General features: G+C 37.1%; 1 protein-coding gene across 1 annotated transcript in view; it reads right to left on the minus strand.

Moving 5' to 3' along the window:
* Window positions 1–24,758, minus strand: part of LOC149842673 (lysophospholipid acyltransferase 1-like) — a 39,376-nt gene extending 14,618 nt beyond the window's left edge. Inside the window, exons 1-3 of the mRNA XM_090000717.1 lie at window positions 24,689–24,758; window positions 23,401–23,773; window positions 21,606–21,661 (exon numbers count right to left, since the gene is read on the minus strand). Coding sequence (XP_089856843.1) covers window positions 21,606–21,661; window positions 23,401–23,773; window positions 24,689–24,758 — 499 coding nt within the window. The remainder of the gene's footprint in view (window positions 1–21,605; window positions 21,662–23,400; window positions 23,774–24,688) is intronic.
* Between the last annotated feature and the right edge of the window lie 1,677 nt (window positions 24,759–26,435).

A 26,435-nucleotide genomic window follows, 5' to 3' on the forward strand; every position in this document is an offset into this window, starting at 1 on the left:
CTGGCTGCTGGCCCCAGCCACGTTAACCTAAGCAGGGACCGACCCGATCCACTGTCCCGGGCCTGCGCGTGGGGGCATTGTTGTAGGCCATTCATGTGTAGGGAGTGACGGAACCCAATGGGTGGGTCCGGACCCGAGAGGGTCCAGACCCAAGCTTGTGATATCGGGTCCCCGACCCGGGTCCCAGGGACCGTCCTTTGGGTTCCAGGGAGCGGGTCCGGGCCTTGAACCCATTTACCCGGCCTACCTAATTGGGTCTGGTTCGCGGTTCACCCCGAACCAGATCCAACCTATAAATTTTGACCCCCAATTCAGATCCCCAGTCGACCCGAGCCTATATCGGACCCGGACGGAGCACGAGTTTGAATTTGAGCCGGGTCACAACCAGGCCCATAATCACATGGGTCGTGGGTCGAGTTCAAACCCAGCCTATTATCCCCACAACTCGATCCCCGGTCCAACCTACCCAAATCTGGGTCCGACGAGTAGTTTAGGAATAGACCCAATCCACATCCAATCGGGTGAATCAACCCAATATTATACCAACCAGACCCAATTCCCGAACCAGAACCAACCCATTAACCCGTCCCCGATCCAAAACCCAATACCGTATCCGACCCAACACAACTATCCTAGCCCGACCCATAACCTAAATCCATATTATCCCATTCCTACCCACCTAGAGCTCGAGACCCGACCAGTCCTTCCACCTATAGCAGGACCTCCTGTCATATCGGTGCCACAACATCGGCCACAAATGGCTCCCGCCCACGGGCAAGCCAGACCGAGGCAGATTCAGCAGGGACCGGCGCGACCTGAGCGCCGACCACACGTCGTCGGAGTACATTAGCACCAGCAGCCAGGCGAGCAGAACCACGATGATGAAGCAGTGTGGGATGATGATACTTTTTGGAACGAGTACCCCGCAGGCATGATGGGGGCCTGTCAACAGAGGGCACTAGAGCGCCCCTCCACGTACGGGGCAAAGCTGGAGCTTACAGAGTTCGCAGGTCGGTTCAATGCAGAACAGTTCTTCTTCGACTACCACGATGTCGCTGAGCACCGTCGTGTCTCCCTAGCCTCTACTCAGTTGAGAGGCCTAGCGCAGACATGGTGGGTTGAGCTGCAGAAGTCAAGGGAGCAACAGGGACTAGAGCGCGTACAGACTTGGGAAGAGATGTAGCGGTTGATGCAGTCTAAGTTCGTGCTATCAGATCACGCCGAGAGAGCCTACAAGAAGTACCTGACACTGCGTCAAGGCACCAATATTGTGGCGGAGTACACTGCTGGGTTCCATCGTCTTTCCCTACGAGTGCAGATCGAGGAGACCGCTCTCCAACGGGTCATAAGGTATATTTTTTGTTTTCGTCCTGCTATTTCTGACGACTTCAGTTGTATCACAGTCGAGTCACTAAATCAGGCAAACAGTTATGCCATGAATGTGGAGGAAAAATTGAAAAGGAGGCAGGAACATAGGACATCCCATAGTGATCAGACCAGTCAACCCAAGTCGAGTTTCCCAACCAGAGGAGCGAGCTTCCTTGGGAAAGAAGACTCAAAGTCCACCCCTAGAGTCGACCCTAGCAAGCCCGATCAGTCCGGACCCGCGTACCACACCAGATCCAAAGGTAAGCCCAGTGAGTCTACCATTTGTTGTTTTAGGTGTCAAGAGTTAGGTCATGTTGCGTCCAAGTGCCCCACCGTGAGCAAGAACACCCATCTCGCAGAGGGCATTGTTGAGTCAGCGTCCGATAGTGAGTCGCTTGTTGAGGGGGATGACGAGATGAAAGTTGTAGAGTTCGACGGCAGCATCAAAAATTTGTTAACCATCCGTCATGTTTTGACCATATTCCAAGAGTCTGCCCTGACAAAATGGTTGCGGAATAATATTTTTAGAACTCGGTGCAGCTGTAAGGGGCGCGTGTGTGATGTTATCATTGATACTGGGGTGTGCGAGAATATGGTGTCTGAGAGTGTCGTGTCTACCTTGAACCTAAAAACGAAAAAATTGTCGCAACCTTATAAGATGGCATGGTTTAAGAAAGGAAACGAGGTACCTATAACCCTGCGTTGTCTAGTTCGGTTCTCTATGGGGGAGCATTACCACGATGAAGTGTGGTGCGATGTGGCTCCTATAAGTGCATGTCACATCCTTTTGGGATGCCCCTGACAATTTGACAGTAAGATCATCCATGATGGCCGTAGGAACACGTACACATTTATCTTTAAGGGTCATAAGATAGTTCTTCTTCCCACCAAGGAGACCGGGTTTTCCCGGCTCGCGGGCCAAATTGGCACGTTTCTCCTATATTTAATGTGTTTGATCTAAATGCTTACTGTGGAGACAACAAGTCATCAGAGTCGACTTCTTCCCAACCAGGGGAGAATGATGGTCGTAGGAACACGTACATGTCACATCCTTTTGGGATGCCCCTGACAATTTGACCATAAAACCATCCATGATGGCCGTAGGAACACGTACACATTTATCTTTAAGGGTCATAAGATAGTTCTTCTTCCCACCAAGAAGACCGGGTTTTCCCAGCTCGCGGGCCAAATTAGCACGTTTCTCCTATATTTAATGTGTCTGATCTAAATGCTTATTGTGGAGACAACAAGTCATCAGAGCCGACTTCTTCCCAACCAGGGGAGAATGATGCAGAGCAGGACTGGGTCCAATCTACACCGAATAACCCAGGCAAGGAACCGGGTCTACGCGAGGGGGTTAAAGATCAGACCCATGCAGCTGATCCGATCCAGATCGTGGTACCTGTTAAAATATTATGTCTCTTTTAACTGTAAACTGAAATACCCATCAGGGGTATTTCAGTCCTTTTACTCAATAGGTGTCAGCCACCCTAATGGGCTAACATTTTTACTTTTTCTTTTTTTATTTACTTTTGCCTTTTACACCTTTTTCTTTTTACACTTTTTTTCTTTTTGACTGTTGTGAAAGGGACAACTCCGTATAGTTGCTGGAGCTGCCCCCAACAGTCACAAATGTGACCGTTGGGTGCAGCTCCAACAGTCATATTGAGCTGCACCCTGTGGCTTCCTTTTGCATTATAAATAAGCCTTAGTGGCCCTTGTAAACACATCCTTTTTTGTGAGTGCATATGCAATAACAATGCTTTTGTAAAGCCCCTCTTGGGAACTTATGAATTGAAGTTCATTTTGTTTCATGCTTTTGTGCATGTGTATCCGTGCCTTCGTGCACTTGTGAGTGTTCTCCTTTGTGCCTTTGTGCACTCTTTGTATTTCTTGTATTGTGGTGTTACACACAATCTCTTTTTGTAGAGATTTTCACATGGTATCAGAGCAAGGTTGTTTGGAGAAAGAAATTGGTGTGATTCTTCTCAATATCAAGTGCCTCGGAAAACGTGCCTTCAACTTTTTGGTGATTGGAGTGGAGACACTTCTTCATTCAATATTTTAGAAGATTACTACAACAAGAAAGATTTAAAATCTTATTGTGGTACATATTCTTTTCTTTCTTTCCTCTCTAATGGGTGAGAAAGACTCCCATTTTTCTCTTGGTTTCAAGCTAAATGACTCAAATTATCACGTGTGGGCCGGAAATATGGAAGCTCACATCAAAGGGAAAGGGCTTTGGGGTTACATTCAAGGCTCAATTCTGGAAGCAGAGCCTAAAATTACTTTGGTTAAAGAAGGGGAAATCAAAATCCTTGAGGGAGATGAAAGAACTAATGCTCTTGAGGAATATAGTAGGAAACATGAGGAATGGGAAATGAAGAATTTCAAAATCTTGTCTTGGATTTTCTCTTCCGTTGAAACAAGGATTAATGTCAACATTATAAAGTTTAAAAAGACTTCTCAAGCGTGGGAGTATCTTGAGAAGATGTATACTTCTAGGGACTTGTCCCATAAGTATTATCTTCAAAAGAGAGCGTTAACTCTTGTTCAAGGTGATATGTCTATAAGAGAGTATTTTGCGAAACTCTCTTCAATTTGGGATGAGCTTGCCATGCTTGAACCCAAGTGGAGTGGAGAAGCCATAGAGCTTCGTCATAGCAATTAGAAGAAGACCGATTCTTTAATTTTTTGAATAGGCTAAGGCCCGAGTTTGAGCAAATAAGATTTTCTCTCCTATCCTCTTTTACCTCTCCCTCTCTTGAAGATGTCTTAACTAAATTAAGTGGAGAGGAAACCCGTATGGGCATTAGCAAGCAAAATCCTAGTGTGCTTACAATGTCCACAAATCAAGAAGGATGTGATGGTGTTAATGTCGTTTCTAGACCCGGTAACAATTTAAGAACATATAGACCTCCTCATTTTAAGAATCAAAATCAAGGTAATCAAGGAGGAAGAAGAGATTATAGCAAAATCTCGTGTCACTTTTGCAAAGAACCAGGTCATATCAAACCGGTTTGCCGAAAATGGAAGAAACTTCTAGCAATGGCAACTACATCTCAACCATCCAAAGAGTAATCTTCAAAAGAAGCTTTATCTCTCAATCAAATTGTGGAGGCGCTTCAACCTCTTCTAAAGGGAGCTATTTCCGGTGCCGCCGTATGCACCTCTTCTCCTCCAGGTAAAACTTCTTGGCTCTTAGATTCGGGTGCATCCTTTCATATGACCCCAAACATTTCATCTCTTTCCGAGTATTCTAAAAATGTGTCACCTTCTTTTGTTTCAACCGCGGATGGTACTTCTCTCGAAATTAAGGGAATTGGAAATTTTAAAACCCAAAACTTTTTTATTCCAAAAATTAGACTTATACCAAAATTAAATTTAAACTTGCTTTTCGTTTCTCAACTCACGGACCTTGGGTGTAACATTCAATTCTCATTTAATAAATGTTTAATACAGGATCATCGATCTGGGAGATTGATTGGGGAAGGCTCTAGGAAAGGAGACTTGTACTATGTGGACTTTCTTCAACTTCCTAAAAACACCTTTTGTAATGTGGCCCAACATAAAGACATAAATGTTTGGCACAACAGACTTGGTCATCCCAACATTACCAAGCTATCCTATCTACATTTTGTTAAAGATCTTTGTAAAAATACTTTCTCTTGTAATGATTGTATTTTTTAAAAAATGAGAAGTATACCTTTTGAACCAAGAACTATGTTTAGTACTAAACCTTTTGAAATTATTCACTCGGATGTTTAGGGACCGACACCTGTCATATCCAAAGGTGGTTTTGCTTACTATGTGATTTTTGTGGATGATTTCTCACGATATTGTTGGATATATTTTCTCAAACATAAGCATGAAGTTTTTTCATGTTTTAAAACATATCATATGATGATCAAAAATCAATTTAATAGTAATTTAAAGATATTTAGGACCGATTCCGAAGGTGAATATCTCTCTAATGAGTTTAAGAAATATCTTGAGGATTGTGGCATTGTCCATCAAAGATCGTGTCCTAAGACCCCACAACAAAATGGTTTGGCCGAAAGAACGCATAGGCATATCATTGAAACCACTAGAACCCTTCTCATTTCCCAAAATATTCCTAAAAATTTTTGGGTCGAAACGGCTCTTGCTTCCGTCTATCTTATCAACCGACTTTCATCCAAAAATTTAGATAAAATTTCTCTCTTTGAGATTCTATATGAAAAAGAACCCGATTATAATAGGTTGAGAGTTTTTTGTTGTAAGTGTTTTGTTCTTACCGATAAAAATGATAAACTCTCACCAAAAGTCATTCATTGTGCTTTCCTTGGTTATTCGGAAACTCAAAAAGGATTTCGATGTTATGACTCTAAGAATGATAAATTATATGTTTCAAGGAATGTAACTTTTTTGGAAAATGATAGTGGTTTTAAAAAAAATGAATCTCATTTAGAAAATGTCGATTACTCATTTCTTTTTGACCTTTTATCTAAGGATGATGATATCTCTAGTGATGATGAATCAACATATAATAGTGAAAATGAAATGGTTGTGATCAACAATAACTCTAACCCTTCTACCCCTCAAGAAGAAAATGTATCTAGAGAACCCATCACTTATTCTCATAGAGATAGAAGCACCTTTAGGAGTGCTATTGAACTATATAGTAAACCTAGTGAGACTATTTCCACTCATGATTCTCATCCTAGGAGAACTGAAAGAACTAGAAGGACTCCCTCTAGATTCGTATCCTTTGATTCTTTCTCTCCTAAATATCGAGCTTGTTTGAGTGCCATTCACTCTTATTTTGAACCAAAAAAATTTGGAGAAGCCAAACAATGTACTGAATGGAGATAAGCCATGGAGAGTGAACTCAAAGCTCTTAAGAAAGCTAACACTTGAGAATTTCAAACTCTTCCCAATGGCAAGAAAACTATAGGATGTCGATGGGTGTTCAAGGTCAAGACTAAGAGTGATGGTTCTCTTGAAAGGTATAAGGCTCTTCTTGCAGCTAAAGGGTATAGTCAAGAATATGGGATTGACTATGAAGAGACATTTGCTCAAGTAGCTCGTATGGTTACTGTCAGATGTCTTATCACCATTGCTTCAATTCGAAAATGGAATATTTACCAAATGAATGTCAAAAATGTCTTTTTAAATGGAGATCTTAATGAAGAAGTTTACATGGATGCTCCACCTAGTATGGAAATCCCTAAAAATAAAGTTATTTGTCTTCGTAAACCTCTTTATGGACTGAAACAAGCACCCAAGGCTTGGCACGATAGGTTTAACAATGTAATGACTGAAAATGGTTTTACTTCATGCTATACTGACACTGCATTGCTTGTTAAGAAATCTGATGCAGGGATTGTTATATTATTGTTATATGTTGATGATATGTTAATAACAGGTGATGATATTAAAGGAATCAAGAGCATTAAATCTATTTTGACTTCAAGATTTGAAATGTCAGACTTAGGATTTCTGACATATTTTTTGAGAATTGAGGTTGCCTATTCTCAGAGAGGCTATTTTTTGTCTCAAACTAAACTTGCTTGTAAGATTCTTGATAGATCAGGAATCACAGATGACAAGGTCTGTGAAACTCCTGAAATAGTAGGTTCAAAGATGAAGATTGATGATGGGATTCTCTTAAAAGATCCCACACCGGCAACTGGTTGGATCCCTAACGTATCTCAGCATTACCAGGCCTGATATTTCTCATGCAGTACATGTTGCTAGTCAATTTCAACATGCACCTACTACAGTCCATATGAGCGCCATCCTTCGCATTATCAGATACATAAAAGGTACAGCAAACAAGGAAGTATTTCTATCTTCTACGTCTGAATTAAGTTTAATTGTTTATACTGACTCTGATTGGGGAGGTGACACAAATAACCGTCACTCCACCACTGGTTTATGTATTTTTTTAGGTGAATCATTAATCTCTTGGAGATGCAAGAAGCAGCAAAAAGTATCGTTTTCATCCACCGAAGCTGAGTATAGCGCTATGGCATCTACTACCATGGAGATTGTTTGGATTCGCAACTTGTTGGAAGATATCAATATTCAAGTTCAAGAGCCCACAAAATTATGTTGTGATAATAAAAGTGCAATCTACATTGCCAAAAATCACACATTTCATGAGCGCACGAAGCATATCGAGATGGACTGCCACTATGTCCGTGAAGAATATTTAAGACAAACCATTGACTTTCCTTATGTTACATCAGAATATCAACTGGCAGACTTCTTCACTAAGGCGTTGTGTTCTCCAAGATTTAACTTCCTTCTTGGCAAACTTTCGGTCGTGACACCCTAAGTTTGAGGGAGAGTGTTAAAATATTATGTCTTTTTTAACTGTAAACTAAAATACCCATTAGGGGTATTTCAGTCCTTTTACTCAATAGGTGTCAGCCACCCTAATGGGCTAACATTTTTACTTTTTCTTTTTTTATTTACTTTTGCCTTTTACACCTTTTTCTTTTTACACTTTTTTTCTTTTTGACTGTTGTGAAAGGGACAGCTCCATATAGCTGTTGGAGCTGCCCCAACAGTCACAAATGTGACAGTTGGGTGCAGCTCCAACAGTCATATTGAGTTGCACCCTGTGGCTTCCTTTTGCATTATAAATAGGCTTTAGTGGCCCTTGTAAACACATCCTTTTTTGTGAGTGCATATGCAATAACAATGCTTTTGTAAAGCCCCTCTTGGGAACTTATGAATTGAAGTTCATTTTGTTTCATGCTTTTGTGCATGTGTATCCGTGCCTTCGTGCACTTGTGAGTGTTCTCCCTTGTGCCTTTGTGCACTCTTTGTATTTCTTGTATTGTGGTGTTACACACAATCTCTTTTTGTAGAGATTTTCACAGTACCAAGGCGCAAGAGTGAGGCAGCCCTGTGCACCTACTTCGGACGAGCACAGAGAGTACAAGCCGGGACGCCCCAGGTCCAGCAGCACTCAAGAGTTGTCTCAGGTCCGGGACCGGACCCAAGACTCGGATCCAACTAAAGTCTTTAAATACCCATCCTAGGGTTGCGTGCAGGGGTGTTAAATTCTGAAAAGCTTTTCTACCATTTTGCTTTAGTCGCACGCTCTTTACTGTTTGTTTTTTTTTCTTTATCCCTTTTCAATCATTCTATTTAGTCTCTGTCAGTCATTACTTTCTTTCCCTGTTAGTATTCTCAATTTGTAAACGTTACCAGTCTTTTAATACATTGTGGCTCGCATACATTGATCCGAGCATTCATTCCTTCACGCTGCCATTGGATTATCGTGCACTGCACAGTCGATGCCTTGGGGGAATCATCCAACGCCAGTCCACTAAAGGATAGCGTTGACCTCCTCCCTGACTCGCAGTCCTCAACGTCAACACCCAGCGTGTAGGCTGTGGTCCAGGTTCCCTCGCTGCATCAAAGTGAAGATTGCAGTTTTCGGTACCTCACTGTATCATGATGGATATGATCCGGAGCCTAAATCAGCCCTCACTAAAGTAGAAAAAGAGAAGGAAGTTCCTCTTATGGAGGATGAAAAATCCAAAGCTCTTACTAATAATAAAAAATGAAAAAAATGAAGAATGGGACATGCCAAGATCATGTCTTGACTTATTAATAGCGTTGATATCAAAAAATGCTCAAGTCTTGCAAAGGTTGAGCATGCAAATAAAGCTTGAGAATATCTTAAGAAAATGTATTTTCTTAAGGATATTGCATATGTGTGCAATTTAGAAGATAAAATTCGAACTATGACTTAAGGGGAAAGAAGTATTAGAAAATATTATAGTGAATTATCCGATCTTTGAGAAAAGTTGACTCTTCTTGAGCCAAGATGGCATTGTCCCGAGGATATAGAACTCTACCAAAAATAAATTGATGTGAAGCATGGTCTAAGACCGGAATTTGAGTCCACAAAGTCGGCTCTCCTCCATAGAGGGAAAGTCCCTTCTATTGAGGACACAATTGAGGAGTCAAGTACGAAGGAAAATAGGCTTAAGAAGAGGATTTCTAAGAGTGATGATGACTCAATTCTAGCTATATCTAAGTCAAAAAACTATATTCGTACCTATAAACCACCACACTATGGAAGGCCAAACAATGAGCATTATAGAAAAGAAGGCAATGAATATGAGAAGAAAAAAATTGTTTGTTATTATTGTCATGAACCGAGACATGTTGAAACCTATTTTCCTAAGTTGAAAAGTCCTTATGAGAAGAAGGTTGTCTCGGTTGGGTCCTCCACAAGAGTCAAGTGATGTCAAAACCGCACAAAACTCATCTATTGGGAACATGTCCTTGATACAACTAGTGAAGGCTCTTCAACCTCAACTCAACGGAGCACATTTATCAATTGGAGTCGTGGTTTCTTCCTTTGACTTCTCTGACCCAGTAAATCTCTTTGACTTCTTGACTCAGGTGTCTCATTTCACATAACACCAAATGGTGATATTTTATCATATTGTCGTAACTCAAGCGGGTCAAATATGTTTAGTGCTGATGAGACATCTCTTGAGATAAAAAGAATACAGAATTTCAAAAATATTTCTCAAAGTTAAAAAAAAAATATTTCAAAAATTAGATATATTCTTAAATTAAATTTAAATCTTTTGTCTATTTCTCAATCTGACCATGGAAGCAATGCTTCCTTATTCTCTAATGGTTGTCTAGTGCAGGATCACCAGTCAAAGAAATTGATTGGAGAAGGCCATAGAGGAGGCTTATACTACATGGATTTTTTAGAAATGCCCAAGAATACTTTTTATTGTAATGTTCAGAAATTAGATTTGGATTTATGGCATAAAAGACTTGGTCATCCTAATGTATCCAATATTTAGTACTTTCCAAAGATAGCAAAAAATTTGTAATTCTGAAAACTTTAAATATGAAGAATGTATTCTTGGAAAAATGAAGAAATTACCATTTCAAGAAAAAACCGTTGTTTCTTCTCGATTGCTTGAGTTAATACTTTCATGTGTTTGGGGCCCAATGCCTATTATATCTAAGGGTGGATTTGCGTAGTATGTAATTTTTTTTTATGATTTTACTAGACATATTTGGATCTATTTTCTTAAACATAAATCTGAAGTTTTCTTATATTTTTAAATATTTCATAATTTGGTCAAAAATAAATTCAAAATGATATTTTTATCTTTCGCACTGATTCAGGGAGAATTTTTATCAAAAGAATTTAAAGATTACCTAAATTTAAATGGTATATCACCCATCAAAAATCTTATCCTTACACTCCACAAGAGAATGGTTTGGCTGAAAGAAAGCATAGGCATATTATAGAAACAGCAAGAACCTTGCTTATCGCAAACCAAGTACCAATTTTTGGGTTGAAGCCATATTGATTGAGGTTTATCTCATCAACAAAATGCCATCATCTTTGAAAAATGTGTCACCAATTGAAAAACTTTTCAAACTCATTCCTGATTATTCTAGATAAATGTACTGCTTTTACTAACAAGAATGATAAACTTTCTCCCCGTGATATTCTTTGTGTCTTTTGGGGATATGCCAATAACCAAAAAGGCTATAGATGCTTTGATTTTAGAAATAAAAGGTTATATATCTCAAGAAATGTGTCTTTCTTAGAAAAAGAAAGATTTTTTTAAATTGAAAAATCTAATAAGTATTCTTTTTTGTTGGATTTAATTCCAAAATATGATCATTGCAATGTTGATCTTGATGAAGATCATGAGCATAGAAATGATATAGTGAGTGAAGAACAATCTCATGATAATGAGATTAGAGAAGAGCAATCTTATAAGGATCAAAATTGTATACAATATTCTAGGCATAGTGATTCTAAATGTCCATGTACACTTTAAAGATATACTGATAATGAAAACCAAATGAAAATACAAACTAGAAGGTCATTTAGGGTATCAAAACCCCCTGAGAAATTTGTGTCTTATGACTCGTTTTCACCTAAGTACCAAACCTACATTGCATTAATACATTCATATATAGAACCCTTGACCTATACTCAAGCAGAAGAACACTCTAAATCGGTAGAAGCCATGAGGGTAGAACTAGATGCCTTAGAAAGAGCCACTTGAACTATTCAAGACACTCTCCTAAGAAAGAAACCTATAGGTTGTAGATGGGTGTATAAGGTAAAAACCAAAAGTGATGAAACTCTTGAAAGATACAAAGTCAGATTAGTTGTCAAGGGATATTTCCAAAAGTATGGCATAGATTATGAAGAAACTTTCGGCTCAATTGTTATGATGACCACAGTTAGGACCTTGGTAGCCCTGACCTCTGTGAGAAGATGACCCATATATCAGATGGACGTTAAGAATGCATTTCTCAATGAAAATTTGGCTGAAGAAGTTTATATGAAAGCATCACCTGGTATAACTATTCCTAGAGGAAAAGTTCTTCATTTGGATAAATCTCTTTATGGTTTTAAACAAGCACCGAAAGCGTGGTATGACAAGTTTAGTCAAGTTATGCTTGATATTGGATTTAAATCTTGTCTGACTGACACAGCTTTGTTTGTTAAGATTTCTGATGCAATTATGATTATTCTTCTCCTCTACGTGGACATGATTATCACCAGAGGGGACAAACAAGGAATTGAACATATTAAGAAACTTCTCAAGACACATTTTGAAATGACTGACTTGGGTTTTTTTTAATATTTTCTTGGCACTAAAGTTATTTATTCTTGTAGAGGTTATTTATTGACTCAATCTAAATTTTCTCTAGATATTGTTATAAGGTTTGAAATCTCAAATGACAAGAAGGCTAACACTCATGAAGTTGTCAATGCTAAGATGAGAATTGATGATGGAGAACCACTTGAAAATCTGACGTCGTACAGACAGCTTATCGAGGCACTTTCTTATCTTTCAATTATGAGACCTGATATAGCGCATGCAGTTTACACATCCAACTAATTTCACCATACTCCCACTTCTATTTATATGGGAGCGGGTTTACGTATTATTAGATATATTAATACTTTCATTTATCGATGCTTTTTATTATTTGCTTCTTTATCTTTAGATTTAATTGCTTATATTGATGTTGACTTGGGAGGTAATCCCTATAACCGACACTCAACCAAGGGTTTGTGTTTTCTTAAGAGAATCGTTGATCTCATGGCGATGTAAGAAGCAGGAGAAGGTCCCCCTCTCTCTTCGACTGAAGTAGAATACCGATACATGACTACAACTAATATGGAGGTAGTCTGGCTAAGAAGATTGTTGGCTGATAAAGGAGTTCAGATTAAAGAAGTATCACAAATATATTATGACAACAAAAGTTTCATCTGCATTGTCAGCAACCAGACCTTTCACGAACGTACCAAACATATTGAGATGGACTGTCATTACGTACAATAGAAGTATCTACATAGCACTATTGATCTTCTCTGTGTTACCTCAGAATACCAGTTGGCAAATTTCTTCACCAAACCTCTGGTTTCTCCTAAATTTCACTTTCTCTTAAGCAAACTTTTGGTTATCCAACCATAAGTTTGAGGGGGAGTGTTAAAATATATACATATGTATATGTATTATATACATATATGTATTTCTATACATACATATATATATATAACAAGGTTAGTTTTTAGTTTCTTTTCTTTTTAGTTTTCTAGTTTAAGTTGGACTAGTCAACACAAGGTTGACTAGTCAAAAAGAGTTGTTGAGGCTGGTCCATCAGCTCTATGAGCTCCCAAGGTGTGTATATATAGGGGTGAAACCCCTCGCATTTTGTAATGCTTCTTGCATGGGTTTGACATCCATAAAATATTATTTTTATAATTTGTGAGCCTCTTTTGTTTGCCCCTTTGTAGGTTTTGTGAGTGAACCTATTTTGTGATTCTTTGTGTGTTCACTTTGGTGATTTGGTGGATCTTATTGTGGCTCTTTTGTGTGTCTACCTTGGTGATTTGGTGAACTTTGTTGGAGGCTTACATTTCCTTACACTTGTGACACTGTTGAACAACCATATATTGTATTCTTATGACATTGCTCTCACTAGGTTCTGTACTAAACTTACACTCCATATATTCAGTTTATATTTTACTAATTCTTAAAACCTTTTACTTCAGTATGTGCCTCCAAAATTCTAGTTGCTTTTTTACATCTTCTCTATCTTGACTAATTGGCAAAGAGCATACACCACCAAGTGACTTCTACCTGGATAGAAGACGTTATTTCATTCATAACTAAAGCAAAAAGGTACGGGCTTAAAACGGACCCTTGATGTATCCCAATCCTAACTGGGAACTAACCTGTCTCACCATCTGTAGTTCTAACGGTCGTAACTGCCCCTGCATACATATCTTGAATTATTTTAACATATTTATAAGGGATCTATTTCTTCCTTAACCTTGGCCAAATTAAGTTCCTCAAGACTATCATAAGCTTTCTCTAGATCTATGAAAACCATATGCAAATTTCTATCCTTTTTTCTAAATCTTTATGTAAGTCGTCTTAACAAAAAAATAGCTTCTATCATTGACCTTCCTGACATAAAGCCAAATTGATTTTCCAATACACTTGATTCTCTCCACAAGCGTTACTCTATTATCCTCTCCCACAGTTTCATAGTGTGAATCATAAGTTTAATACCCCTATAGCTAGAGCAATTTTACATACCACCTTTATTCCTATATATAGAAATCAAAATACTCTATCTCCACTCTGGCATTTGTCTTATAGACAAAATATTATTAAACAATTTAGTTAACCATGTTATCCCAATATTTCTCATTGACAACCAAAATTCAATTGGTATATTGTATAGCCTGAGTGTTTTGTTCTTCATCTTCTTTATAGCCATTTTCATTTCATCCTCATCAATTTCATCCATCATTCCCTGGTTAAAATCTTTATTTTGCTCTACCTCATTATTTCATTCTTCATTTAATAGATGACAGAATTATTTTTTCCATCTTTCTTTAATTTGATCATCCTTAACCAAAACTTTATCATCTTCATCCTTAATACACTTCACTTGGCTTGAATCTCTAGTTTTTCTCTCTCTACTTTTAGCTAGCTTATATATACTTTGTATCCAACTTAGTATATATGTTACTATAGATAACATACTTGGCCTTACATACATACATATAACATATATATAGAGAGAGAGACACACACACTTGTATGTATGTATTTGATTATTGGTTATTTACATGATTTGCTATTCTTTTATTGATCTGAAGTTGATCTAAAGTTTGATATTCTTTTATTCAGTAAAGGAATGCTACCTGCTGTACATATAGAATAAAAAATAAAGAAACTGATTATATCTTTGCTATTAATTTTAGAATTTTATTATGAATTTCTGCTCTTTTCTTTTTGTCTTGACTAGGGCTTTTAGTCCCACCTAGGTGCTGACTAAGCCTCTTAGGAGCTTGGCACTTAGACGCTAATTAGCGCTTTTGACTACCAGGTATTTTAAGTGACACCTCTCTCCATCTTCTAACTGTTAAATTGTATCTCGTTTTATTGTACACATATTTATATATATATATATATAAAGAGAGATACATATACATATACCATACATATATGTATATCTATCGTTATATATATATATATATTCACATCATGTAAACCCCCAGGGGTATTTTTGTCTTTTCCTCTTTTTACGCATATCCACATTAGTGTATATGTTTGTAACTTTCTTTTTTCTTTTTTCTTTTTTCTTTTTTTTCCTTTTCTTTTCCTTTTTCTTTTTCTTTCTTTATTTCTTTTCTTTGTTGACTAAGTCAACTTGAAGGGGTCCAAACTAGACGTTGGACCCCTCCAACGGTTAGATTTCTAACCGTTGAAGGGGCTCCAACGTCTATTGGGAGCCCCTCCAAGGTTCTCTCTTTTTATAAATAGGGGTGAACCCCCTTCTTAAATGTCATTCAATGCTTGGAGCATTGTTCGCCATTGTTCAATAAAATTCTTTATATTTTTGCATTTTTGTTCTCTTTTTGTACATTGGGTACATCTTGTTCTAAGTGCTCTTGTGCCTTTGTGCACATTTCCCTTTGTGGTGGTTGTGCTTTTTTATGCTCATTATCTCTTTTGAGATATTTTTACATGGTATTAGAGCAAGGTTAAAGCTTGAAGATCGTGTTATTCCTCGTATTTGCAAGTGCCTCAAAAAACGTGCCTTTGGTGTCTTGGTGAAAGGCGTGGGGGCTTCTCTTCCTTCAATATTTTGAAAGTTTTTTACGCCAAGTAAGATTTGAAAGACCCTTAGTGGTACGTATTTTTTCTCCCGTCTTCCCTCTCTAATGGGTGAAAAAGAGTCTCATTTTTCACTTGGTTTTAAATTAAATGGCTTCAACTACCATCTTTGGGCTGGGAATATGGAGGCTCACATTAAGGGGAAAGGTCTTTGGAGATACATCAAAGGAACCATTCCTGAACCCGAACCTAAGATCACCATTATTGAGAGGGGTGAAATCAAAGTTCTTGATGGTAAAAAGAGAGAAAAAGCCTTTAAAGAATACAACAAAAAGCATGAAGAACTACAAAATTCTTTCACGGTTCTTTTCTTCCGTTGAAACGAAAATAAATGCCAATATTTTGAAGTTCAAAAAAACCTTTCAAGTATGGGAGTATCTTGAAAGAATGTATATTTCAAGAGATTTGTCTCATAAATACTATCTCCAAAAGAAGGCTTTAACCCTTCAACAAGGAGAAATGTCCGTTAGAGAATATTTTGCCGAGCTATCCACTATTTGGGATAAACTTGCTCTCCAAGAACCTAAATGGGGTGAAGAGGCTATTGAATTGAGGGCCAAACAATTAGAAGAGGATCATTTCTTCAACTTTTTAAATGAGCTTAGACCCGAGTTCGAACAAACTAGATCCTCCCTCTTGTCCTCTTTCTCTTCTCCTCCATTGGAAGATGTGCTTACCAAACTAAGTAGATAAGAAACTAGATTGTGGATGAATAAAACTAATCTAAGTGTGTTGGTCGTTCCCTCTAAGGATGAGGACGAGGGTGCTTATGCCGTCTCAAGACCGGAGAATAATGTTAAAACTTATAAACCCCCTCATTTCAACAAAAATCAAGGAGAAAGAGAAAATGGTGGGCATTATGGAAGAAGAGATTATAGTAAAATCATATGCCACTTTTGCAAAGAACTGAGACACATTAAACCAATATGCCCTAAATGGAAAAAGATGGTGGTTATGTCTACAACTTTTCAACCGACCAAGGAGGAAGGACCATCAACTTCCAACAATGTTACTTTGTCTCTAAATCAAATCATGGAAGCTCTTCAACCTCTCCTCAAGGGATCCATTTTCGGAGCCGCCATGACCACCTTCTCCCCTCCCAGTAAGACTCTTTGGCTCTTAGACTCGGGTGCATCCTTTCACATGACTCCAAATGTTTTTGCACTTTCTAAATACTCAAAAAAATTGTCACCCTCTTTTGTCTCTACCGCGGATGAGGCTTCTCTTGAAATAAAAGAAATTGGTGATTTTAAAAGAAAAGGTTTTTTTATTCCTAAAGTTATATTTATCCCAAAACTAAATTTAAATTTGTTTTTCGTCTCTCAACTATCGGATCATGGGTGTGATATCAAATTCTCATCAAATGTTGGATACAGGATCGTCGGTTCGGAAAGTTGATTGATGAAGGCTCTAGGAAGGGAGATTTTTATCTTATGGAATCTCTTCAAATTCCAAAACCCTCTTTTTGTAATGTTGCCCAACATAAAGATATAAATGTTTGGCACAAACGCCTTGGGCATCCAAATATTGTCAAGCTTTCTTATTTACATTTTGCTAAAACTTTGTGTAAAGACAACTTCAATTGTGATGATTGTATTCTTGGTAAAATGAGAAGCTTATCTTTTGGACAAAGAAATATGTTTTCAACTAATCCTTTTGAAATTGTGCATTCGGATGTTTGAGGACCGGCACCCGCAGTGTCTAAGGGAGGGTTTTCGTATTATGTTATTTATGTTGATGATTTCTCAAGATATAGTTGGATATACTTCCTTAAACATAAACATGAGGTCTTCTCTACTTTTAAGGTCTTTCATATAATGATACAAAATCAATTCAATAGTAAATTACAAATTCTTAGAACCGATTCTGGGGGAGAATATCTCTCAAATGATTTCAAAAGTTATATTGAAAATAATGAGATTGTCCATCAAAGGTCTTGCCCCAAAACACCTCAACAAAATGGGTTAGCCGAACAAAAACATAGACATATAATAGAAACTATAAGGACTGCTCATTTCTCAAAAAAAATCAAAAATATTTTGGGCCGAAGCGGCACTTGCATCGGTTTACCTCATAAACCAACTTTCATCCAAAAATTTGAATCAAATATCTCCATATGAAACCTTGTATAAAAAAGAACCCGATTACAATAGGTTAAGAATTTTTTATTGTAAATGTTTTGTCCTCACCGACAAGAATGATAAACTATCTCCTAAAGTTATTCCTTGTGCATTTTTAGGATATTCGGAAACACAAAAAGGTTTTAGGTGTTATGATATTAAAAATGATAAACTATATGTTTCAAGAAACGTAACCTTTTTAGAAAACATGAGTGGTTTTGAAGAACACAAAACTCATGAAGATAATGTCAATTACTCTTTCTTGTTTGAACTATTATCTAGAAATGAGGACTTTTTTAGTGATGATGAATTGAATGAGAATGAGGATATAAGTGAAAGTATTCCTCAACCCATCCAATATGAAGAAGAAATGATTATTGAACCAATTACCTATACACATAGAGATAAAAGTACTTTTAAAAGTGTGATAGAGAAATATAGTGACCTTAGTGAACCTTCCAACCACTCTCAAAGAACTGAAAGATCTAGGAAAAATCTTTCTAGATTTATATCCTATGAGTCTTTTTCTCCAAAATATAGGGCATGTCTTAGTGCCATTCACTCATATCAAGAACCTAGAAATTTTGAAGAAGCTAAGGAAATGAGAGTGGAGGGATGCCATGGACAATGAACTTAGGGCCCTCAACAAAGCCAAAACTTGGGTCTTTCAATGTCTTTCAATGTCTTCCAAAAGGAAAGAAAACAATAGGATGTAGATGGGTTTTTAAAGTCAAAACCAAGAGTGATGGCACTCTTGAAAGATATAAAGTCCGCCTTGTCGCAAAAAAATATAGTCAAGAATACGGCATTGATTACGAAGAAACCTTTGCCCCTGTTGCACGGATGGTCACTATAAGATATTTGATCACCATGCATCTATTAAAAAATGAAACATTTACCAAATGGATGTTAAAAATGTCTTTTTAAATGAGAACCTTAATGAAGAAGTTTACATGAATGCTCCTCCTGGCATGGTCGTACCAAAGAAAAAAGTTCTTCGCTTGCAAAAAGCACTCTATGGTTTAAAACAAGCTCCTAAGGCTTGGTATGATCGATTTAATGAAGTAATGGTTCAAGATGGTTTTACATCATGCTACACTGACACTGCTCTGTTTGTCAAAAAGTCTGATGCAGGTATTGTGATTTTACTGTTGTATGTTGATGATATGTTGATAACAGGTAGTGACATAAAGGGCATCAAAAGTATTAAAAACACTTTAAAAGAAAGGTTTGAAATGTGAGACTTGGGATATCTGAGATACTTTCTTGGTATCGAGGTAGCCTACTCTCATAGAGGCTATTTTTGTCTCAAACTAAACTTGCATGTGAGATTCTTGACAGATAAGGTATTACTGATGATAAAATCTGTGAGACTCTTGAAATAGTGGGATCAAAAATGAAGATCGATGATGGGATACTTTTGGAGGATCCCACTCCCTACCGGCAACTCGTGGGGTCCCTAATGTACCTTAGCATCACAAGGTCAGATATCTCACATGTCGTGCACACTGCAAGTCAATTCCAGCATGCCCCTGCATCCGTCCATATGGGCGTCGTTCTACGCATTGTCAGATACATAAGGGAAACTTTAAACAAGGGAGTTTTTTTTTCCTCATCTTTTGAGTTAAATTTAATTGCATATACTAACTCTGATTGGGGAGGTGACCTAAATAATTGTCACTCCACTACAGGTTTCTGTTTTTTTAGGTGAATCCCTGATCTCATGGAGATGAAAGAAACAACAGAAGGTGTCTCTATCATCCACATAAGCAGAATATTGAGTCATGGCCTTAACAACCATGAAAATTGTGTGGATTCATCAACTACTACAAGACATGGAGATTCAAGTCTAAGGACCCACAAAGTTATGTTGTGATAATAAGAGTGCAATCTATATTGCTAAAAAAACACACATTTCATGAACGCACAAAGCATATTGAGATGGACTGCCACTACGTTAGAGAAGCGTATTTGCAAAAAGTTATAGATCTTCCTTATGTCACCTCAGAATATCAGTTAGCAGACTTCTTCACCAAAGCGCTTTGCTCACCAAAATTCAACTTTCTTCTCAGCAAACTTTCGGTCATTGCGCCCTAAGTTTGAGGGAGGGTTTTAAATTATACCTCATTTTATTATACATATATATTTATATATATAAAGAGATATACATATACATATATCATACATACATATATGTAAATGTATTTATCATTATATATATATATATATATATATATTATTTTCACATCATGTAAATCCTCAATGGTATTTTTGTCTTTTCCTCTTTTTACGCATATCCACATTAGTATATATGTTTGTAACTTTCTTTTTTCTTTTTTCTTTTTTTCTTTCTTTTCTTTGTTGACTAAGTCAAGTTGGAGGGGGTCCAAACTAGACGTTGGACCCCTCCAACGGTTAGATTTCTAACCGTTGGAGGGGCTCCAACGTCTAGTGGGGCTCTCTTCTTATAAATAGGGGTGAACTGTTAAAATATATGTAATCTATATATTTATATATATATATATATAAATATATTTATCATACACTACCCGATAAGGGGTAGTTCTATAAACTCGCCCAATAGGGGCATTGTAGACTTTTTCTTTTTCTTTTTCTTCTTTTTTCGTTTTTTCCTTTTTTCTTTTCCTATTTTTTCTTATTTCTTTTTTGTTTTTTTGTACCTTTTGTGCATTAAATGCACAGCCATTGGGGGCCCCAACAAAGAGTCGTTGGGCCCCCAACGGTCACAATTGTGACCGTTGGGAGCCCAACCACTCCTTGTTGGGACTCCCAATGGTCCCTCTCTCTTTCTTTTTTCTAACTCTCCCTCACTCCTCTCTTGCCTATAAATAAGTGGGGTCTCCCCCTTTGTACGTGTGGCTTCTTCAAGCCTTTTAGTGCCTTTATAAGATTTTATGCTTTCTAGCCATTATTGGCTTTTGTGTATGTCCTCTTTTGGACTTGTTCTTTGATTTCTATGTGTGAATGTCCATTGTAGGACATACATTTCTTTTCCGCATATTTCATTACATGACCCCCCTTCTTAAATGTCATTCAATGCTTGGAGCATTGTTCTCCATTGTTCAATAAAATTCTTTATATTTCTGCATTTGTGTTCTCTTTTTGTACCTTGGGTACATCTTGTTTTAAGTGCTCGTGTGCCTTTGTGCACATTTCCCTTTGTGGTGGTTGTGCTTTTTATGCACATTATCTCTTTTGAGATATTTTCACACTAACATCTAACTGGCCATTCCCCTTTCAGACAACACCCATGTCACCATCTTTCCACAATCATGTAGTCAGAAATGACTGGAAAAATCCTTCCCCAAGCATGAGGCGTTATTCCAAGTCATTTTTAAGTGCAGATAGCTAGAAAAGTAGGAAGGTTTATGCTAGACACACGGTGGCATTGTCTCATCATTTTCCAGTGAGCCCATGGATAAATGAACTGTGCAAATTGAAAGGTGGGGTGTGTGGAGGAGAAGCATAGAGGGGCATTATATAGTATGACAGCTGGGAACAGGGATATAGAGAGTTGAAGGAAGTGTAAGCCCAAGAAATGAAGTTTAGGTTTCTCTCTTGAATGGGTTCATTGTATTTTCTTTTTTTAAATCAATAATTCCCCTCCAGTAGCACATTTTCTAAAGTTGCTTTTTTAACTTTCCTTGTTTCCAAGGTCATCCAAAAATTCCTGAGAATGTGATTACAAGATATCACTAAAATCTATTTTTGGGTGTCATCCAAGCGCCCCCACAAATCATTTTTGGAACAGAATGTGCTAGTAAAATGATGCTTTTGGCATTGACTAGACTCTAGAAAATTTAATCAATTTTCATCAGATGCAAAATTAATCTTCTTGAACAATTAGTTAATGAATGAAAAAAAGTCCCTGAGGTCCACCAGATGATACCAGTTGCATCAATGCCTCCTTCCTTCCATGCATCCCCACTCATATAATATACATGGCTGCAATAGAGAACCAGAGATGTCATGATTTTGTAAAGATAACTACTTTGTGAATAGCAAACTAATTTTTACTACTATTGAAAAGAAAGACCAATGAAGTTAGTGGTTTAGGGAGAAAAGAAAAGGATTATATCAAACATTTGGGAATATCTTCAATACAAAATTACAAATGGCAACAATTGCATAGTCAGAAAACAGTCAGACACAGCTCCAAAATAGGAGCCCTTATTTTCACACATCTGTTTTCTTCACTCCAAAATCAAATCCAATTCAGGTAAAAGCCACAAAATATCCACCAAGGAAAACAAAGGAACATCACAAACAAGCTTATGAGAAAATCTGGTTCAGCTGTTTTGACAAACCATTATGCAACAGTAATTGATGTAGCAAATTGAGTCTAAAATTGAAAAAGGGAAAAACACAATCAACAATCATTTGCAAATTGTAAAGCACCACAGTATAAAAGATGGTGATTGGTATAAGTTGTACACAGGAAAACGATTGCATCTCTACAAGCATCGAGTAATAATACATATCAAACATTCACTTGATCATTAGTAATACATTTTTAGGTGCTCTAATGCTTTTCTTTGTGCATGTAAGTAATCAACCTCAGTCACCAAACTTTCCTTGGCTTATCAGTGGATAAAGATATAAGTTAAGACCAACCAAACTAACATAGACCTTGATAAAGGCATAATTAAGGATGGAAGGCTTGACCCTGTAACCATAACTCATGCGCCTAGGTCAAATAGTTCAACAAGTACTGCTACAAATGTTGAGACCAATAGTCACAAATCTTGTTATCCGCGAAGGAGAACCTCACATTAAATGTTTGTTTTGGTCACAGCTGTGATTCCTCAGCCTATGATTTTTAGTTGTGATTCCTCAGCCTGTGATTGTTGGTCACAAGCAAGGTTGTAAGTATAGTATCTTTACCAGTATTGGTCGGGCTCAAAGTAACACCATATCATATAGTATAGTAAATGTATCATAAATTTTTAATAAAGAATCAAGAAAAATCAGAAAAAATTAGCAAAAATTCTAAAAAAAATCATATCACATGAAACAATGATGAATTGCACAAAATACAATCATAAAATCACATATGAAGCATTTATGTCTCTATGAGCTGAATAAGACATCATCAAACATCAACTAATATAGAATCATGGATAATATTGCAAGCATATCTCACGAAAACAATGCAAAATATTAAATATTAAGAACATGGCACAAGACTCATACTTTTATATTACATAAAAAAATTTATGGCAATAGTTTCACTAGATTTTCAATTGGTTTCACTCGTTACTTGAATGTGCCATTGTTATCCCTGTTCATCTTATAGCATCTTTCGGCCTATTTTAAAGTGCGCCGAAGACCATGTATGGTACGATAGAAGGGTGTATCTTACGATACACACGCATAATCCAAAAGTAACGATACTTACAACACTGGTCACAAGTTCGCTCTTATGACCAACTTTCACAGTTAGAGAATTCAGAATCACAGGCTACACGTTTTCATGTTTGTGTTGTTTGTGATTCTTTCTGTGATTGTGATCAAGAATCACAAATAGCTAAGAAATTTCAAGTTTCAAATTCCTCACGTTTCTCGCTACGATCATAACCCGACGCAAACAGAACCGATCTAATCCTAAACGAGAAGAAGAAAGAAAATCAAATCTACGAGAGATCATGGAGGAGGAAGAAGGGGAGAGAACGAATCAAATGTACCATCCGATCAGGTAGCCGAAACCGGAGAAGAAGGTGAAGACGCCGCAGCGGCGGCGGAAGAGGAGCATGGAGGCGTAGCCGAGGACCATGGGGACGAGAAAGTGGAGGTTGGAGGAGAAGCCGAAGGAGAGGTAGGAGAGGGCGGCCCCCGTGAGGGCAGAGTAGAGGTGCTTCGGGAACGCCCCCGGGACGATCCGCCACCCCAAACTCGCCGGAATCGTCGCCGAAAAACATAGGAGGAACCGAAGGACGGGTACGGACACGCCGATCGCTGCCGCAGCTACCTCCATGTCCAGAGTAGCTCCGCCTCCTCCCATGGTGGCTCTCCGCTGCCGATTTGCAGAGCCGGTAGCGTAGGGTGGGGTGGGAGGCTCTGACACAGGATTGGGTTCGTTGGTTTCAGAAATTACCAAAATACCCTTCCGTCTTGAGATGAGAGAAAAAAAGGAGGCGGACAAGGGTGTCAGTACTAGGTAAGGATGCCAACGGATCGGGTTTACAGGTTTGGTTCTACCTGGGTCCGAACCAAAACCGACCAGTTGTCAACCCCTAGTCCTACGGGTGCAAACGGGTGGGATTCGAGACGGATCTTACTGAAACATGATCCAATATGTAGACAGTAGATCTGGATTCGGATCTGAACCAGATCCAAGGAGTCAAGGTTGAATCTGAATCTAAAATACAAATGATAATATGGATTAAAAAGTATAGCAAAAAACAAGCTATTTGTATATAAAAATTGCAATTGGGTCAGGTTTTGATTCAGATTCTAACTTAAATTGGTGCCATGACTGATGTAAAAATGCCTGGTTTTTTTTTCAAAGAAACTTAATTTTGAAATTCTCTTTTTTTAAAAGCAAATATAACAGATTGATAATGCATGAAAATGCATTCATTATTATTATTAAATTCATGCATTTGTGGTGTCTTTTACTATGTTGAAGCACATGTTTATGATGTTTCAGGTAGTACAGAGTTACGATTCGACAATTCGAAGTTAAAATGACAAAGTTATAGTCGTTTTACGATTTTAGAGCAAATTTCAAAAAGAAGTGGTTCCCGATCTGGTCCAAATCATGTCCAATGGATCTTGGATCCAATCCAAACGTGATCATCACCTAATTAACTCAGATCCATTTGCAAAAATTTTCAAAAAAAACTCTCCTACTTGGCGCCACCTCCTTTTTTGTATTTTAGAATACATTTAGGTAGCATTTTAAATTAACTTATAAATTATGAAGTAATTTCAAAAATTTTGCAAAACCTAAAAAATATTATAAAAACTCACTTAAAGGGGGTCGTGGAGCAATTTTGGCCCTCATTTCACAGCAGCCACCCTTCTCTTTGATCCCCTCCATCTCTTCCACACAAATCCCCAAAATCATTGTTCTTCTTCATCTATCAATTTTTTTCTTCTACTTCTTTATTTCTCTTCCTCTTCATTGTCTTTTCTTCAATTTTATTCTTCATTATGAGTGTGGGATCCACTCTTGGAGAGTTGTTGCATACTACAAGAGGCAAAGATTCACTCTTTTCTCAACCCAAGCCATCGAGAAATGTCAGACCTGTGATTCGGTATTTCTTTCTTCTCCTTTCTCAATTGTAGATTTTAATTTGTTATTTATGTTTTAATTAGCATTGTTTTTTTTAAGTTAGATTAGATTTCAGTTATTGATATACATTAGATCTGCATTTTTTTTATTGGAAATAAAGTAGATAGTAAGATCGATCAGTGGGTTGGATTGACTGATGTTCAATCCAAAGCGTTATTATTATTTTTATTTAATTTAGTTGTTTATTTTGCTGATAAATTAGGATCTCTGCAATTTTATTAGGTTTGTGCTTATGTCTTTTTTTATTGAAAATAGAAAAAAAAGTAGATAGTTCGATGGCTCAAATTGGTCATTGTCTAAATCGAGTCATCGTCTAGATCTCATTAGCATTTTGTTTTGTTTCATTTTCTATTCTTTTTTTTTGTTTAATTTGTCTGATTAATTAGGATCTGAAGTTTGTTTAATTTTTGTTTAAAATGAGTAATTAGGTTTTGTATTTCTGACAAATTAGTTAATTAGAAGAGGGGTTTAGTTTCAAAAAAAAAACATTAGCTCATTTTCTATGTTTTCATTGTGATTTTCCTATTTTTGTTTTAAGTGTATATGGAGATCCCATATTCATATTTCGAATCTGTAAATTGGGTTCGGACTCTGAATGAGTCTATTTACATTTTGCAAATTTTTGACAACATCTGATTTCGATTAACATACTTTTGCAGCATTTTACGCGAATCTGTCCAGATACATAATTTTTCTGTTTTTTTTTTTTGTATTTTTTTACTTAGAATAATTGTTCTGGGAGTTTCGCATAGAACTTTTCAATTCCGTAAATTATGCCAGATTTTAAATTATATCGAGAATGATTCTGTGAATTTTTAGTAAGAATTGACACAGTTTACTAGGCCGTTCTGCAGATTTATAAAAACTTGTCCTGACAGGTTATCATGAAATCACGTAGGACAAAATTGGGGATTTTTGCAACTTTTGATTTTTGTGTCGTGAAACCTGTGTGTTAGTGTTGTGTCCTGGAACAAAGGACACTTTATTTCAAACCAGATCCCAATAAAACCATGTGGGATCCATGTTTAGAAATTCTAATTCTTTTCATTTATTTTTAATTGTTTTTCTGTGATTTTTGTGAACTAACTTCATTGTGTGGAGCTTACATTTTGTTTTTGTGTTTTTGTGTTTTTGTTTGTTTTTGTAGGTGGCTACCATGAGCTTTGTGTGGAATATGAACTTTTTCACCCCATTCCCTGAGTTTGACCCTGATTTCACCCTAGTGAGAGTCAGTTTTTATTATTTTGTGTTTGGTTTACATAAATCATTTTTTATAAAAAAATAACATTCAAAGTATCTTGTATAAAACTTACACCACATATGACTATTCTTTTTACAAAACCCTTTTTCGAAAGACAGGTTTTAAATCAGGATTTCAATTACTTAAATATTTTGCACATCTTTTGCAAAATCGTTATTTTA

Source organism: Nuphar pumila, chromosome 3, assembly GCF_984573655.1.
Source record: "Nuphar pumila chromosome 3, dmNupPumi1.hap1.1, whole genome shotgun sequence".
NCBI classification, from domain to species: Eukaryota; Viridiplantae; Streptophyta; class Magnoliopsida; order Nymphaeales; family Nymphaeaceae; genus Nuphar; species Nuphar pumila.